Below are 13929 nucleotides of genomic sequence, written 5' to 3' on the forward strand. Positions count from 1 at the left end.
ACATACACACATACACATACACACACACATATATACACACACATATGCACACATGTACACACACACACACAGAGTTGTTGGCACTTTATGGACTAAGAGTTGGTCTAACTTGAGTGAATGTGCCATGAGTACTTGAGGAAATGTGTAGTTTGTTGCTGCTACTGAATAGAATATTATTGATTATATTGTCCATGTATGTTATATTTCATGATTTTCTATATCTACTAATTTTATCAGCTGCTAAACGATTGAAAATGATTCTTTAGTTTTGAAAGCCTGTTGCTTTTCTCTTTGATCCTAACTGGGATAGCTCATGCTGATCTTAAGCTCACTATTTAGCCCAGGCTGGCCTTCTAGTCCAGCTCCATCTGCCTCTGCTTCCCAAACATTGTAATCACAGCAAACACTGCCCTGCCTGGCAAAAGAGGCTTTTTGGATGAACTGCCATGCTCATAAGATTTCACTTGCTCTATTCCAGAGCAAGCATATCTCCTCTTCTAGGAATCCTCCATGGTTGCCAGGGCGACCACAGCATCCACAAAGGCAGCTATGGACCAGTCAGTGGCCACTCCCCTTCTGCTGACAACTGAAATTATTTTCTGGACTCCTAACCTTGAAGGCAACTGGCCCAGCCTGCTGGTTTCCCCCCTACAGCCAAATGTCTTCTGAAATAACCAGCGATCAGAGGTAAGACCGTCTGTCAACACCTGATGTGCGGCATAGCCGAGGCTGATAAGAAATGCTCTCAAGTATTAAACATTCAGGCTGTCCTCTCCTGAGTTTTAAGCACGTGCTGGTGGCCTGCATGAGGTCATCTGACTTTCACCAGACTCTCTGCACTTTGAGATATCACTCTGTGATATCTCATATGTCACTGTGTAAAGCTGTTGGTTGCATACTGTGTGGTTATTTCACACGGTTGTGCTAAGCACACACTGCCGAATGACTTGGATCTATTTATTAAGTCTTCTGGGCCAGAGCCCCAGGGAATGTCTAGTTGGCAGTTTATCTGTTATTACGCACATCCCAGTAGCTGCTATGATTTTGCCTCCTAATATCTTTCAGATTCATGTCTCTCTCCTCTCTCTCTCTCTTTTTTATTTATTTTTATTTTTTTTTGTATTTGCTGCTGGCCCAGTTCAAGACGACCACAGTTTTATTGTTGGGTGATGTTCACTTTAAAATTAGCATTATTTATTATTTTTGCTTGTTGTTCTGTGACATATGATGTATACCACTGGTTTCAAATGATCACCGAATCTGTATTTGTTCATATTGCTGATAGTAGAAAGTTCTGTTTCCTGTCGTCTGTGAATCTATTGCTATCTCTGTACTTTCATTAATCTTTCAAAGTCACATCGCATGCCCAGCAGACTAATAACAAGCAGGCTCTCGCCATCTGCACTGTGTATCTCTGAGAAAAGGGCTGCTAAGTGACGTGAAATTTCATTTCGCCACAACATCATCTGGCAAAACACAAGTCATCAGCCTGCATTTCTAGGTTAATATGTTTTTATTTAATAAGTCTGTAATCATCTTGATGCTAACTACATTGTGTGGCCGTCAATGATCCTCTGGATATCTGTATAAAAATTAAGTTTAGAGTATGATTGATAATAATTCAAAATAATCCTGGCATAAATAAGTTAAGCTTTATTTCTCTTATGTCAGCACAGGGCGGCCATGTCTAGAAGAGTGGTTTAGTCGGAAGAGGCCTGTGTACTATCCAGCTTGGTGTTCTTCCATCTTAACTACACGGTGACTGAGGGACCTGGGGACTAAACTCAGACAGTCAGGCTTGACACCAAGTGCCTTTACCTGCTGAGTCATCTCTTCACATCCCCCACCCCCCAGGTTTCACTTTCAAGGATCCACTCTAAAACACTGGGAGCAGGGCCATTAACAAATACTTGTTTACCATGCTCTTCGCCTCTCGGTTTACAGTGCCTAAAAGACGAAGAGACAGCAACCATCACCAATAAATGAATAGACGATAGACCATACAAGGGATTTAACCTTAAAAGGAAGGAAATCCTGGCATTCGAAACCTAGAGGCACTGGAGGATATCCCACGGAGGGATATGGTGGCCATCAAAAGTGAAACAGTGTCAGACTTCACCTACCTGGAGGAGTTGGATGCACAGGAACAAGAAACAGAGTGAGTTTGTGGGGACCCAGAAAAAGAGAGAATGGGAGTTATTGTTTAATGGTACAGGTTCAGTGAGGCACAAGGTTCTAAAGATGGTTGGTGGCAACCATTGTACAGTGGCCACTGGACCACATAATGAAAACTTGTATCTATTCAATGTATTTTACAAAAAAATGTTCAAATATTCAAAAAATTTTTTGGGTTTTTTTTTTTTTGCACATATGCATTTAGATAGTTAGACCTGAAAACAACTGTATTTCAAGGGATTTTCCCCCCACCAAAATATTGATCTTATTTTAAAATTCTGTTTAAATGTTGATATAGGTGGAATACAGCAACTCCTTCACCTGAAGTTCATATCTCAATCTAGAAGGGAATTTTTCCATCATTAGATCTTTGCCTGAATTATGAGATGCTATTTGCATTTAATCTCCTTATTCCAGTGATTTGAAATGTCAGCCATACACTTTTTCTGTAAACTGACCTAAGGTGGCAAGCTTTAAGAGCCTTATGTTCTGAAATCCCCAAAGTCCACAGAGTGGTCCAGACCTGCCCTTGGCAGGTTTCTCTTCTAGATGGCAAGTCGAGCAATGTTTTGAGAAGCGATTTAGCTGTTGATTCTTTTAAAAAATCAGTGGACTGACTTTTAGATATTATGAAATCAGGTGGCCTTGTTGTTATGCAAGCATAATATACTGTGCTTACACAAACTAGATGATATGACTTCTTGCTCCTAGGCAGCAGACCTGTACAGGACACTAGAGTATTGAATTCTGCACACAATTGTAACAGGAAGTTAAGTGCTTATGCATTTCAACATAGAAAAGTACAGTAAAAATAGCGAAATAGGAATGAACAGCTGCACTCTGAGCTCACGGGCCTGCCATCACAAATGTGGCCAACTGATGACCACAATAACACTGTGTAGGGCATGACTGTACATTAGGCTTTACAGTCCACATTACGCCTGTTGAATATTTTTCCCATGCTGCTGTTTTTTCTTAAACATCTGTGCACAAATGTAGAAGCCTCAGTTAGCACTGTGGTACTGTATAATAAAAGAGGTGTGGTAGTCTTTGTGGTCAGAGTTGGCCCAAAAGCTGGAATTCACTGACCCTCTTAGACCTCAGGGCCTTCCCATCAGTCACTGGGCATGTGAGTGTGTTGAGCTGGATTCTAGGTAGATGTGGACACCCGATGAAGATCCCTTAAGCTTTAAGGAGCCCATCACCTCTGTCTAGAATAGGTGAGTAGAACCTGTTCAGGTGAGTTTTTAGAAACTCTGACAAGTTAGATTCAGAAGCAAATGAATCCAGGAGCAACAGAGAATGGATCCCAGCCTTAGAATGGAGAAGGCACATAAAACAAAAGGGTTCTTTTCTTCTTGTAAAAAAAAAAATCAAATTCCTGTTGTCTGCGACAAATATAAACTCTTTGGAAGTTAACTAGAAAGCCAATGACAAGACACCGATGTCTCCAGGCATTTATTTTCAGAGAGGACCTCTTGTAGGAGGGAGATTGTTCATGCCCTATGGTCTAGTCTCCTTGACGGATTTGGTATCCTGCTCAAACCCAGGCCTTCCATTCACACAGGTGACCTCAGGCAAGTGGTTAGTTCTCAGTGCCTCAGTTTTGTTCTCCAGGAGCTGGGGATAATTATTTAATCCTCACAGGGTTTTGTGGGATTAAAGAAATTAACATACATATATATATATATATATATATATGTATACAACACACACACACACACACACACACACACACACACACACACACTGATCACATATCAAATGCTGTGTTTCTTCTCCTGTGGCAACTCTGTTGCAGCAGCTCTGTTAGTATAAAAGGAGCACTTTAGGTCTCTATCAAGAGAGGGCACATTGTGAATTGTGGTATGGTCACAGTATAGAGTGCCAGCTAGAACAGGTGGGTAAGCAATCCAGAGGTACTTTTATCAGCAGGTAGAAACCTCAGAAACAATTTAAAGAGAGAAACATGTGGTGGTATTGTGTTCCCTGAAATACTGTGTGTTCCCTGAAATAAACTTATCTGGGGGTCAGAGACAGAACAGCCACAATATTGAACATGAGCATAGGCAGTGGTAGCACACGCCTTTAATCCTAGCATTCCAGAGACAGAAATACCTCTGGATCTCTGAGTTCAAGGCCACGATAGAAACAGCCAGGCACAGTGACACCAGCCTTTAATCCCAGGGAGTGATGGCAGAAAGTAGAAATATATATAAGGTGTGAAGACCAGAAACTAGAAGCATTTGGCTGGTTAAGCTTTTAGGCTTTGGAGCCGCAGTTCAGCTGAGACTCATTCTGGATGAGGATTCAGAAGCTTGCAGTCTGAGGAAAAAAGACCAGCTGAGGAACTGGCAAGGTGAGGAAACTGTGGCTTGTTCTGCTTCTCTGATCTTCCAGGATTCACCCCCAATAACTGGCCTCGGGTTTGATTTTATTAATACAAACCTTTAAGATTCATACTACAGAAACACATGATGCCAACCAATCCTTGCAATAAAAACAGAATGAAATTCTGGCTTAGAGATACACAGACAGCAAAGGACAAAGAAAATCAAAGGAATGGGCTGGAGGGTGGGGTGACTCCAGCCAGCAGTAGGGAGAGGGAATGAGGAGAAAGTGTCAGAGCCCTTCAAAAGATCTTATACTTAATAAAGTGACCAAGCATGGCGGCACGGGTCCACAGAGCACATTTCAGGCCAGCCAGGACTAGGTAGTAAGAACTAAACTTAATAAATTGACTGGAAGTTCATGGAAGCATGGGGACTGGAGAGATGGTTCAGCAGTTAAGAGCACACTGGCTGCTCTTCCAGAGGACCCAGGTTCAAGTCCCAGCACCCACATGAAGGCTCCAACTACCTGTACCTCTAGTTCCAAGGGACCCAATGTCCTCTTCTGGCCTCCTCGGGTACCAGGCAAAACATCCATCCAGGGAAAAAAATAAAAATGAAACAGAAGAGTGACTCTAACACTGAGGTGATTGATGGGCAGTTTGATTTACTTTCCCCGGTTTCAATCAGGCTTGCACATGGAGCTTAGGAAAGGACAAATCTACGGACTGCTTCATTTCCAAAAGTCACTGCAAACTTAGCCAGCTTCCTGGGCAACAGCAGATACACTGCCTTCTGGATGTCTTCTGGGGTGAGGGTGCAGCGCTTTTTGCGGTACATCAGCTGGCAGGCTTCTGTAGCAATGCGTTCAAAGATGTCATTGATCAGGATGTTTATAATGTCCACAGAATGAGATGACATGCCTCTCTGGGGGACAACTTCCTTCAGGACCCTGCTTATGTAGCGAGAATAATTTCTATGGCCAAAGTTGATGCTGGAACAGTGTGACTGCTTTCTGGAGATTGAACTTAGAGTTCTCTTGATGTATTGGCATCTTCTGTTGACGGACCTGGCCATTGTAGATGTTGTTCTCCTTGTCCCTTAGGAATGGAGAGGAGAAGGGCCAGAGAATGGGCGCGGTCATCCTACTTAAGGTGGCCTGTCACAGTCACATTGCCAGGGCTTCTCTCTGATTGGTACTTACTTTTCCTATGTCACAATCACTTAGCAACAGAGCTGACCTCTTGCTGAGGACAAGTTGGCTCCCCTCAGGCTTTCCTGAGAGTGGGGAGGACACTCATGCCTGGCAGGGCAAGTTCTCTGTTTTAAGTTAATATCATTTCTACCATCATTATGTTATTGTGAAATAATCTCTCATTGTCTTATGATGACCTTGTGTCATTAAAAGTCCCTGTAACTTAAGCAGTACTCCAGTCACAGAAGGGTGGTGGCATGCAATCCATGCCCCGAATAGAAGTAGCATGATGGAGCATGAAGCGAGAGTCTGGGAGAAAAGCAATCCCAGACTTTGGAATCAAAGCCAAAGAGTTTTAAACAGCGTGGGTTCAGGGAGCCTCTGGTCCAGTGTCTGGTCAGTATGCTGTGTGTCCTGTTGGCTGACACCAGACTTCATCTAAGACCCTGAGAATTCAGCAGAAAAGAAGCAGGGAGACCTGAAAGTCTTCCTACTCTCAGGGTGTAAGAGAGCAAAGTGATCAGAATCGCTGCATTGCCTGAGTTAGTAATGCAGTGACTGCTCCTGAAGGTCACCATGCTGAAAGATGTACATCCCTTCTCCTAGCATGTCTGCAGGAGGAAGCACAGAGAGGCAAAGGGGACACCTGCAGTGCTCACATCCATATTTAAATGACCTATTCAATGACTAAAGAGAATAGAGGTGGGGCCCCAAATTAGCCATGCAGTTCATTACATTATTTTTCTGAACACGCCAGTGAGCAAGCATCTTAGCCTATAGCCTATCATCTGGAGCTTTGCAGCTTTTCTATGTTATCCACTATAATATATTGCACCCCTCCATCTCCACACCCAAAGACCAACTAAGAGAGTCAAAGGAACAGAAGAGGCTGAGATCAAAATGTCGCCTTTCTTACCAGTCATGCAAGGGGCAGCCTTTAGGTGTGGAGCAAGCGTTTCCTGATGTAGCACAGAATTAAACACAATGACCTACCGATCCACTAAAGGGACCTCACAATGATCCTTCCTGGGGGTGAGCTGCCCATAGTCAGAGAAACCAGAAGGGCTGAGACAGGCCTGTCTACCTTGCTTCCCCTCCCAGTCAAGTGAGGCTTTTGTCTCAAGGAGTAAGGGAAAGGCCAGGAGTATTCCTGTAGTGGAAACTATAACCCAGACTGGTGGGGAAGAGGAAAGACATGCTCTCGGCCTGGTAGCTAGTCTAAGTAGCAGCAAATAAAGCTGTTTAGAGCACTGGATGCTCTTCCAGAGGACACTTGTTTGAGTTCCAGCACACACGTGGCAGCTCACAACCATCTATGACTCCAGTTCAGGTGATCCAGTATCTTATCCGTCTTCCTTGGGTACCAGGCACACAGGTGGTGCACAGACATGCATACCAGAAAACACTCACACATATAAATTTTTCATTTTTAAAAAAGAAATTAGAGCTAGCTCAAAGTTATCCCTCATAAAACCATCTTCCCCTTTTCTATATTTAAGGAGGAGAAAGGCAGGAAAAACAGCTTTCTAGAAACTACACACAGCCCTCTTTGTCTTCCCGTGCAGAAACACGCTTTGAACGATATTTGATGGGTCTATTATTAACCGAGGTGGCCACCATGAATAAGTGAAATGTTCATAAGTTATTGCAATAGTCACTTCTATTCCTTTTTTATTTTGCTCAGATTTGATTCTGGAAACTTCAGAAGGGGCTGGAGAGAGGGCTCAGTGGTTAAGAGCACTGACTGCTCTTCCAGAGGACTGGGATTGGATTCCCAGCACAACTGTCTGTGACTCCAGTTCTGGGGGGTCCAACACCCTTACACAGACATGTTAAGAAGGTAAAAACACCAATGCATATTAAATTTAAAAAGCATATGAGGATTTCTTAAATGAATACCAATGTGTCACCTGGCAGGAATGAGTCTACAAAGGTCTTCAGGCTAATGCCAGAACTACAATATCAGGTAACAGCAGACCGTGCAATTAAGACTATGAAATCTGCAAGAATGATGCTATCATTACAACAGGTTAATGAACACAGTTCACACCATAATCTAAACAATAAAAGACAGGCTTCATTTTTTTACATGTGTGTGTGTGTGTGTGTGTGTGTGTGTGTGTGTGTGTGTGTAGAGAGAGAGAGAGAGAGAGAGAGAGAGAGAGAGAGAGAGAGAGAGAGACAGATAGACAGACAGAGACAGACTAGAGAGGAGAGAGAAAGGCTGTGTGTCACGGCACATGTGTGGAAGTCAGAGCATAACTTGCTGAAGTGGGTTCTCTCCTTCTACTCTGGGATCAGACTTGGGTGGTTAGCCTTGGTGGCCAGCACCTTCACCCACTGAGTTTGGGTTTTGTTTTGTTTTAATGTCCATATATAGTCAGAAGAGGAGTCTCTTTTTCTCTTTTTGTATTTTAATTTAAATGTAACTACATTTCCCTCCTTCCCTTTCCTCTCTCCAACCTCTCCCATGATGACCGCATTCACCCTCAAATTCATGAGCTCTTTTTATTATGTTACATGCATATGCATAAATGCACAAATACAATCTGTTGATTCCATTTAGTGTTGCTTATATGTATATGATTTCAGGGTTGACCTCTTGATATTGGATAACCAATAAGGGGGTGGATCCCAATTCTTCAAACCTGGTTAGTAACAGTTATTTGTATTACAAAGCAACCACTTCATATTTGCAATGATTTGCTTATTTGTTTGATCATAAGTGAATTGATGCATGTTTTTACAAGGAGTTACCTATACACACACACACACACACACACACACAAAAGCTAACATTATTTTGTACTCTATTGATATACCAACTGCCTACTTTGACAAGCTTTTGTCCAATTCTGAATAAATTGTATAGGATGCATACATATTGCTATGGGGGTGGGGAGCAGAAAACTTGAACACTCCTCTTTTCTGCTTAAAGGTGGCATCAATCCTTTTGATAGCCTCCCACTCTCAGGAAAGCCTGAGGGGAGCCAACTTGTCCTCAGCAAGAGGTCAGCTCTGTTGCTAAGTGATTGTGACATAGGAAAAGTAAGTACCAATCAGAGAGAAGCCCTGGCAATGTGACTGTGACAGGCCACCTTAAGTAGGATGACCGCGCCCATTCTCTGGCCCTTCTCCTCTCCATTCCTAAGGGACAAGGAGAACAACATCTACAATGGCCAGGTCCGTCAACAGAAGATGCCAATACATCAAGAGAACTCTAAGTTCAATCTCCAGAAAGCAGTCACACTGTTCCAGCATCAACTTTGGCCATAGAAATTATTCTCGCTACATAAGCAGGGTCCTGAAGGAAGTTGTCCCCCAGAGAGGCATGTCATCTCATTCTGTGGACATTATAAACATCCTGATCAATGACATCTTTGAACGCATTGCTACAGAAGCCTGCCAGCTGATGTACCGCAAAAAGCGCTGCACCCTCACCCCAGAAGACATCCAGAAGGCAGTGTATCTGCTGTTGCCCAGGAAGCTGGCTAAGTTTGCAGTGACTTTTGGAAATGAAGCAGTCCGTAGATTTGTCCTTTCCTAAGCTCCATGTGCAAGCCTGATTGAAACCGGGGAAAGTAAATCAAACTGCCCATCAATCACCTCAGTGTTAGAGTCACTCTTCTGTTTCATTTTTATTTTTTTCCCTGGATGGATGTTTTGCCTGGTACCCGAGGAGGCCAGAAGAGGACATTGGGTCCCCTGGAACTAGAGGTACAGGTAGTTGGAGCCTCCATGTGGGTGCTGGGACTTGAACCTGGGTCCTCTGGAAGAACAGCCAGTGCTCTTAACTGCTGAACCATCTCTCCAGTCCCCATGCTTCCATGAACTTCCAGTCAATTTATTAAGTTTAGTTCTTACTACCTAGTCCTGGCTGGCCTGAAATGTGCTCTGTGGACCCGTGCCGCCATGCTTGGTCACTTTATTAAGTATAAGATCTTTTTTAAGGGTTCTGACACTTTCTCCTCATTCCCTCTCCCTACTGCTGGCTGGAGTCACCCCACCCTCCAGCCCATTCCTTTGATTTTCTTTGTCCTTTGCTGTCTGTGTATCTCTAAGGCAGCAGTTTCATTCTGTTTTTATTGCAAGGATTGGTTCGCATCTCGTGTTTCTCTCTTTAAATTGTTTCTGAGGTTTCTACCTCCTGATAAATTTGTAGGCATCCTATCAAATTTAATCAGAATTGGAAAAAAGCTTGTCAAAGTGGGCAGTTGGTATACCAATAGAGTACAAAATAATATTAGCTTTTGTGTGTGTGTGTGTGTGTGTGTGTGTGTGTGTGTGTGTGTGTGTGTGTGTGTATAGGTAACTCCTTGTAAAAACATGCATCAATTCACTTATGATTAAACAAATAAGCAAATCATTGCAAATATGAAGTGGTTGCTTTGTAATACAAATAACTGTTACTAACCAGGTTTGAAGAATTGGGATCCACCCCCTTATTGGTTATCCAATATCAAGAGGTCAACCCTGAAATCATATACATATAAGCAACACTAAATAGAATCAACAGATTGTATTTGTGCATTTATGCATATGCATGTAACATAATAAAAAGAGCTCATGAATTTGAGGGTGAATGAAGGCATCATGGGAGAGGTTGGAGAGAGGAAAGGGAAGGAGGGAAATGTAATTACATTTAAATTAAAATACAAAAAGAGAAAAAGAGACTCCTCTTCTGACTATATATGGACATTAAAACAAAACAAAACCCAAACTCAGTGGGTGAAGGTGCTGGCCACCAAGGCTAACCACCCAAGTCTGATCCCAGAGTAGAAGGAGAGAACCCACTTCAGCAAGTTATGCTCTGACTTCCACACATGTGCCGTGACACACAGCCTTTCTCTCTCCTCTCTAGTCTGTCTCTGTCTGTCTGTCTGTCTGTCTCTCTCTCTCCACACACACACACACACACACACACACACACACACACACACACACACATAAAAAAATGAAGCCTTGTATTTAAACTCCTGTCTTTTATTGTTTAGATTATGGTGTGAACTGTGTTCATTAACCTGTTGTAATGATAGCATCATTCTTGCAGATTTCATAGTCTTAATTGCACGGTCTGCTGTTACCTGATATTGTAGTTCTGGCATTAGCCTGAAGACCTTTGTAGACTCATTCCTGCCAGGTGACACATTGGTATTCATTTAAGAAATCCTCATATGCTTTTAAAATGTAATATGCATTGGTGGTTTTGCCTTCATAATATGTCTGTGTAAGGGTGTTGGACCCCCCAGAACTGGAGTCACAGACAGTTGTGCTGGGAATCCAATCCCAGTCCTCTGGAAGAGCAGTCAGTGCTCTTAACCACTGAGCCCTCTCTCCAGCCCCTTCTGAAGTTTCCAGAATCAAATCTGAGCAAAATAAAAAAGGAATAGAAGTGACTATGACAATAACTTATAAACATTTCACTTATTCATGGTGGCCACCTCGGTTAATAATAGACCCATCAAATATCGTTCAAAGCGAGTTTCTGCACGGGAAGACAAAGAGGGCTGTGTGTAGTTTCTAGAAAGCTGTTTCTCCTGCCTTTCTCCTGCTTAAATATAGAAAAGGGGAAGATGGTTTTATGAGGGATAACTTCAAGCTAGCTCTAATTTCTTTTTTAAAAATGAAAAATTTGCTGGGTATTGGTGGCGGTGGCGGCAGCGGCGGCAGCAGTGGTGCATGCCTTTAATCTCAGCACACGGGAGGCAGATCCAGGAGGATCTCTGTGAGTTCGAGGACAGCCTGGGCTACCAAGTGAGTTCCAGGAAAGGCGCAAAGCTACACATAGAAACCCTGTCTCAAAAAACCAAAAGAAAAAAGAAAAGAAAAGAAAAATTTATATGTGGTGGGTGTTTTTGGGTATGCATGTCTGTGCACCACCTGTGTGCCTAGTGCCTAAGGAGGCCAGAAGAAGATTCTGGATCACCTGAACTGGAGTCACAGATGGTTGTGAGCTGCCATGTGTGTGCTGGAACTCAAACACGTGTCCTCTGGAAGAACATCCAGTGCTCTAAACTGCTGAGCCATCCTGCAGCCTCTGGCTCTGATTTCTGAAGACAGCGGGCCTTGTGTACAAATCTCCACTCCACCTTGCTCACCATTGGTCTCAGCCATGCCTCCTCCTCCCAAGATGGAAGCCACCACTTCCACTCTGCTTTGGGTGGTGGATCTTTAATAGATCTTGCTAATTTTGCTTACAGATTCCTCTAGGTAGACTCACTCAGTCTGCTTAATTATAGAACAGCTTTATTTGCTGCTACTTAGACTAGCTACCAGGCCGAGAGCATTTCTTCCCTCTTCCCCACCAGTCTGTGTTATAGTTTCCACTACAGGAACACTCCTGGCCTTTCCCTTACTCCTTGAGACAAAAGCCTCACTTGACTGGGAGGGGAAGCAAGGTAGACAGGCCTGTCTCAGCCCTTCTGGTTTCTCTGACTATGGGCAGCTCACCCCCAGGAAGGATCTTTGTGAGGTCCCTTTAGTGGATCGGTAGGTCATTGTGTTTAATTCTGTGCTACATCAGGAAACGCTTGCTCCACACCTAAAGGCTGCCCCTTGCATGACAGGTAAGAAAGGCGACATTTTGATCTCAGCCTCTTCTGTTCCTTTGACTCTCTTAGTTGGTCTTTGGGTGTGGAGATGGAGGGGTGCAATATATAATAGTGGATAACATAGAAAAGCTGCAAAGCCCCAAATGATAGGCTATAGGTAAGATGCTTGCTCACTGGCGTGTTCAGAAAAATAATGTAATGAACTGCATGGCTAATTTGGGGCCCCACCTCTATTCTCTTTAGTCATTGAATAGGTCATTTAAATATGGATGTCAGCACTGCAGGTGACCCCTTTGCCTCTCTGTGCTTCCTCCTGCAGACATGCTAGGAGAAGGGATGCACATCTTTCAGCATGGTGACCTTCAGGAGCAGTCATTGCATTACTAACTCAGGCAATGCAGCGATTCTGATCACTTTGCTCTCTTACACCCTGAGAGTAGGAAGACTTTCAGGTCTCCCTGCTTCTTTTCTGCTGAATTCTCAGGGTCTTAGATGAAGTTGGTGTCAGCCAACAGGACACACAGCATACTGACCAGACACTGGACCAGAGGCTCCCTGTCTCCACGCTGTTTAAAACTCTTTGGCTTTGATTCCAAAGTCTGGGATTGCTTTTCTCCCAGACTCTCGCTTCATGCTCCATCATGCTACTTCTATTCGGGGCATGGATTGCATGCCACCACCCTTCTGTGACTGGAGTACTGCTTAAGTTACAGGGACTTTTAATGACACAAAGTCATCATAAGACATTGAGAGATGCCAGACGGTGGTGGTGCACGCCTTTAATCCCAGCACTGGGGAGGCAGAAGCAGGTGGATCCCTGTGAGTTCGAGGCCAGCCTGGGCTACAGAGTGAGTTCCAGGATAGGTACCAAAACTACACGGAAAAACCCTGTCTTTAAAAAACAAAACAAAATCCCCCCAAAAAGACAATAAGAGATAATTTCACAATAACATAATGATGATAGAAATGGTTTTAACTTAAAACAGAATATTTCCCCGCCAGGCATCTATGTCCTCTGGGAACATGGTGTGAGTAAGATAGGATGTTTGAATGTACTGGGGTGTCTCTCTCCCTCCGCCCCCCCCCCTCCGGAGCTGTGGACCAAACCCAGGCTGAGATGTGGTGAGAGGTAGAGCTTGAAGTAAACACCTTTGCAGACACCTGTGGACGGAAGCACCTGCTCTTCCTGACTTTGGCAAAGAAGATATGGAGGACCGAAAAGGGCAGAACTGGGCAGTGCCCTGTGTGCTGTGGAGACCAGTTTTTTCCTTCCCTGTGTGGTGTTTTCATGACTGAGAGGGAATAAACACTTTCCTTGTTCCTGATTGCCTGACACCTGACTGAGGTCAGCTTCTTTCTCTGCCTGGATCCCCATGGCCGACTCTGCTAACCTCATCAGACCTGGAAATTGCCTACATCCTGCTTTGGCTAATCTGAAACCTGGGTCAGTGTTCTTAGGTGACCTGAGAGTACATGAGAGAAATTAGATTAGCTTTGTGCATAGTAAGAACATAATAAAGGAATTAGCTTTGACACTGGGCATAAGGCTTCCAGTCCCCGATGAGTTCCTTGTGAGTCTGTTGTAATTTCATAGAGAACAGAAAAAGTATTGGGATAAAAACTAGGAGAAAATTTTAACTTTTTGTGTTCTGGTTCATGTTGTATAGTAAAACATTAA

General features: G+C 43.5%; 2 protein-coding genes across 2 annotated transcripts; one reads left to right on the forward strand and one right to left on the reverse strand.

Moving 5' to 3' along the window:
• Nucleotides 1-5210: 5210 nt before the first annotated feature.
• On the reverse strand, nucleotides 5211-5582 carry LOC118596233 (histone H2B subacrosomal variant-like). Its single transcript, XM_036207006.1, has one exon. The coding sequence runs from the start codon at nucleotides 5580-5582 to the stop codon at nucleotides 5211-5213; it is 372 nt and encodes a 123-aa protein (XP_036062899.1).
• A 3293-nt stretch (nucleotides 5583-8875) lies between these two features.
• Nucleotides 8876-9247, forward strand: LOC118596134 (histone H2B subacrosomal variant-like). Its single transcript, XM_036206891.1, has one exon. The coding sequence runs from the start codon at nucleotides 8876-8878 to the stop codon at nucleotides 9245-9247; it is 372 nt and encodes a 123-aa protein (XP_036062784.1).
• Nucleotides 9248-13929: the final 4682 nt, after the last annotated feature.

This window comes from Onychomys torridus, chromosome 15, assembly GCF_903995425.1.
Source record: "Onychomys torridus chromosome 15, mOncTor1.1, whole genome shotgun sequence".
Taxonomy (NCBI): domain Eukaryota; kingdom Metazoa; phylum Chordata; class Mammalia; order Rodentia; family Cricetidae; genus Onychomys; species Onychomys torridus.

Bases quoted from the DNA above. Each gene is read 5' to 3' on its own strand.
- LOC118596134 (XM_036206891.1), top strand. From the start codon at position 8,876: ATGGCCAGGTCCGTCAACAGAAGATGCCAATACATCAAGAGAACTCTA.
- LOC118596233 (XM_036207006.1), bottom strand. From the start codon at position 5,582: ATGGCCAGGTCCGTCAACAGAAGATGCCAATACATCAAGAGAACTCTA.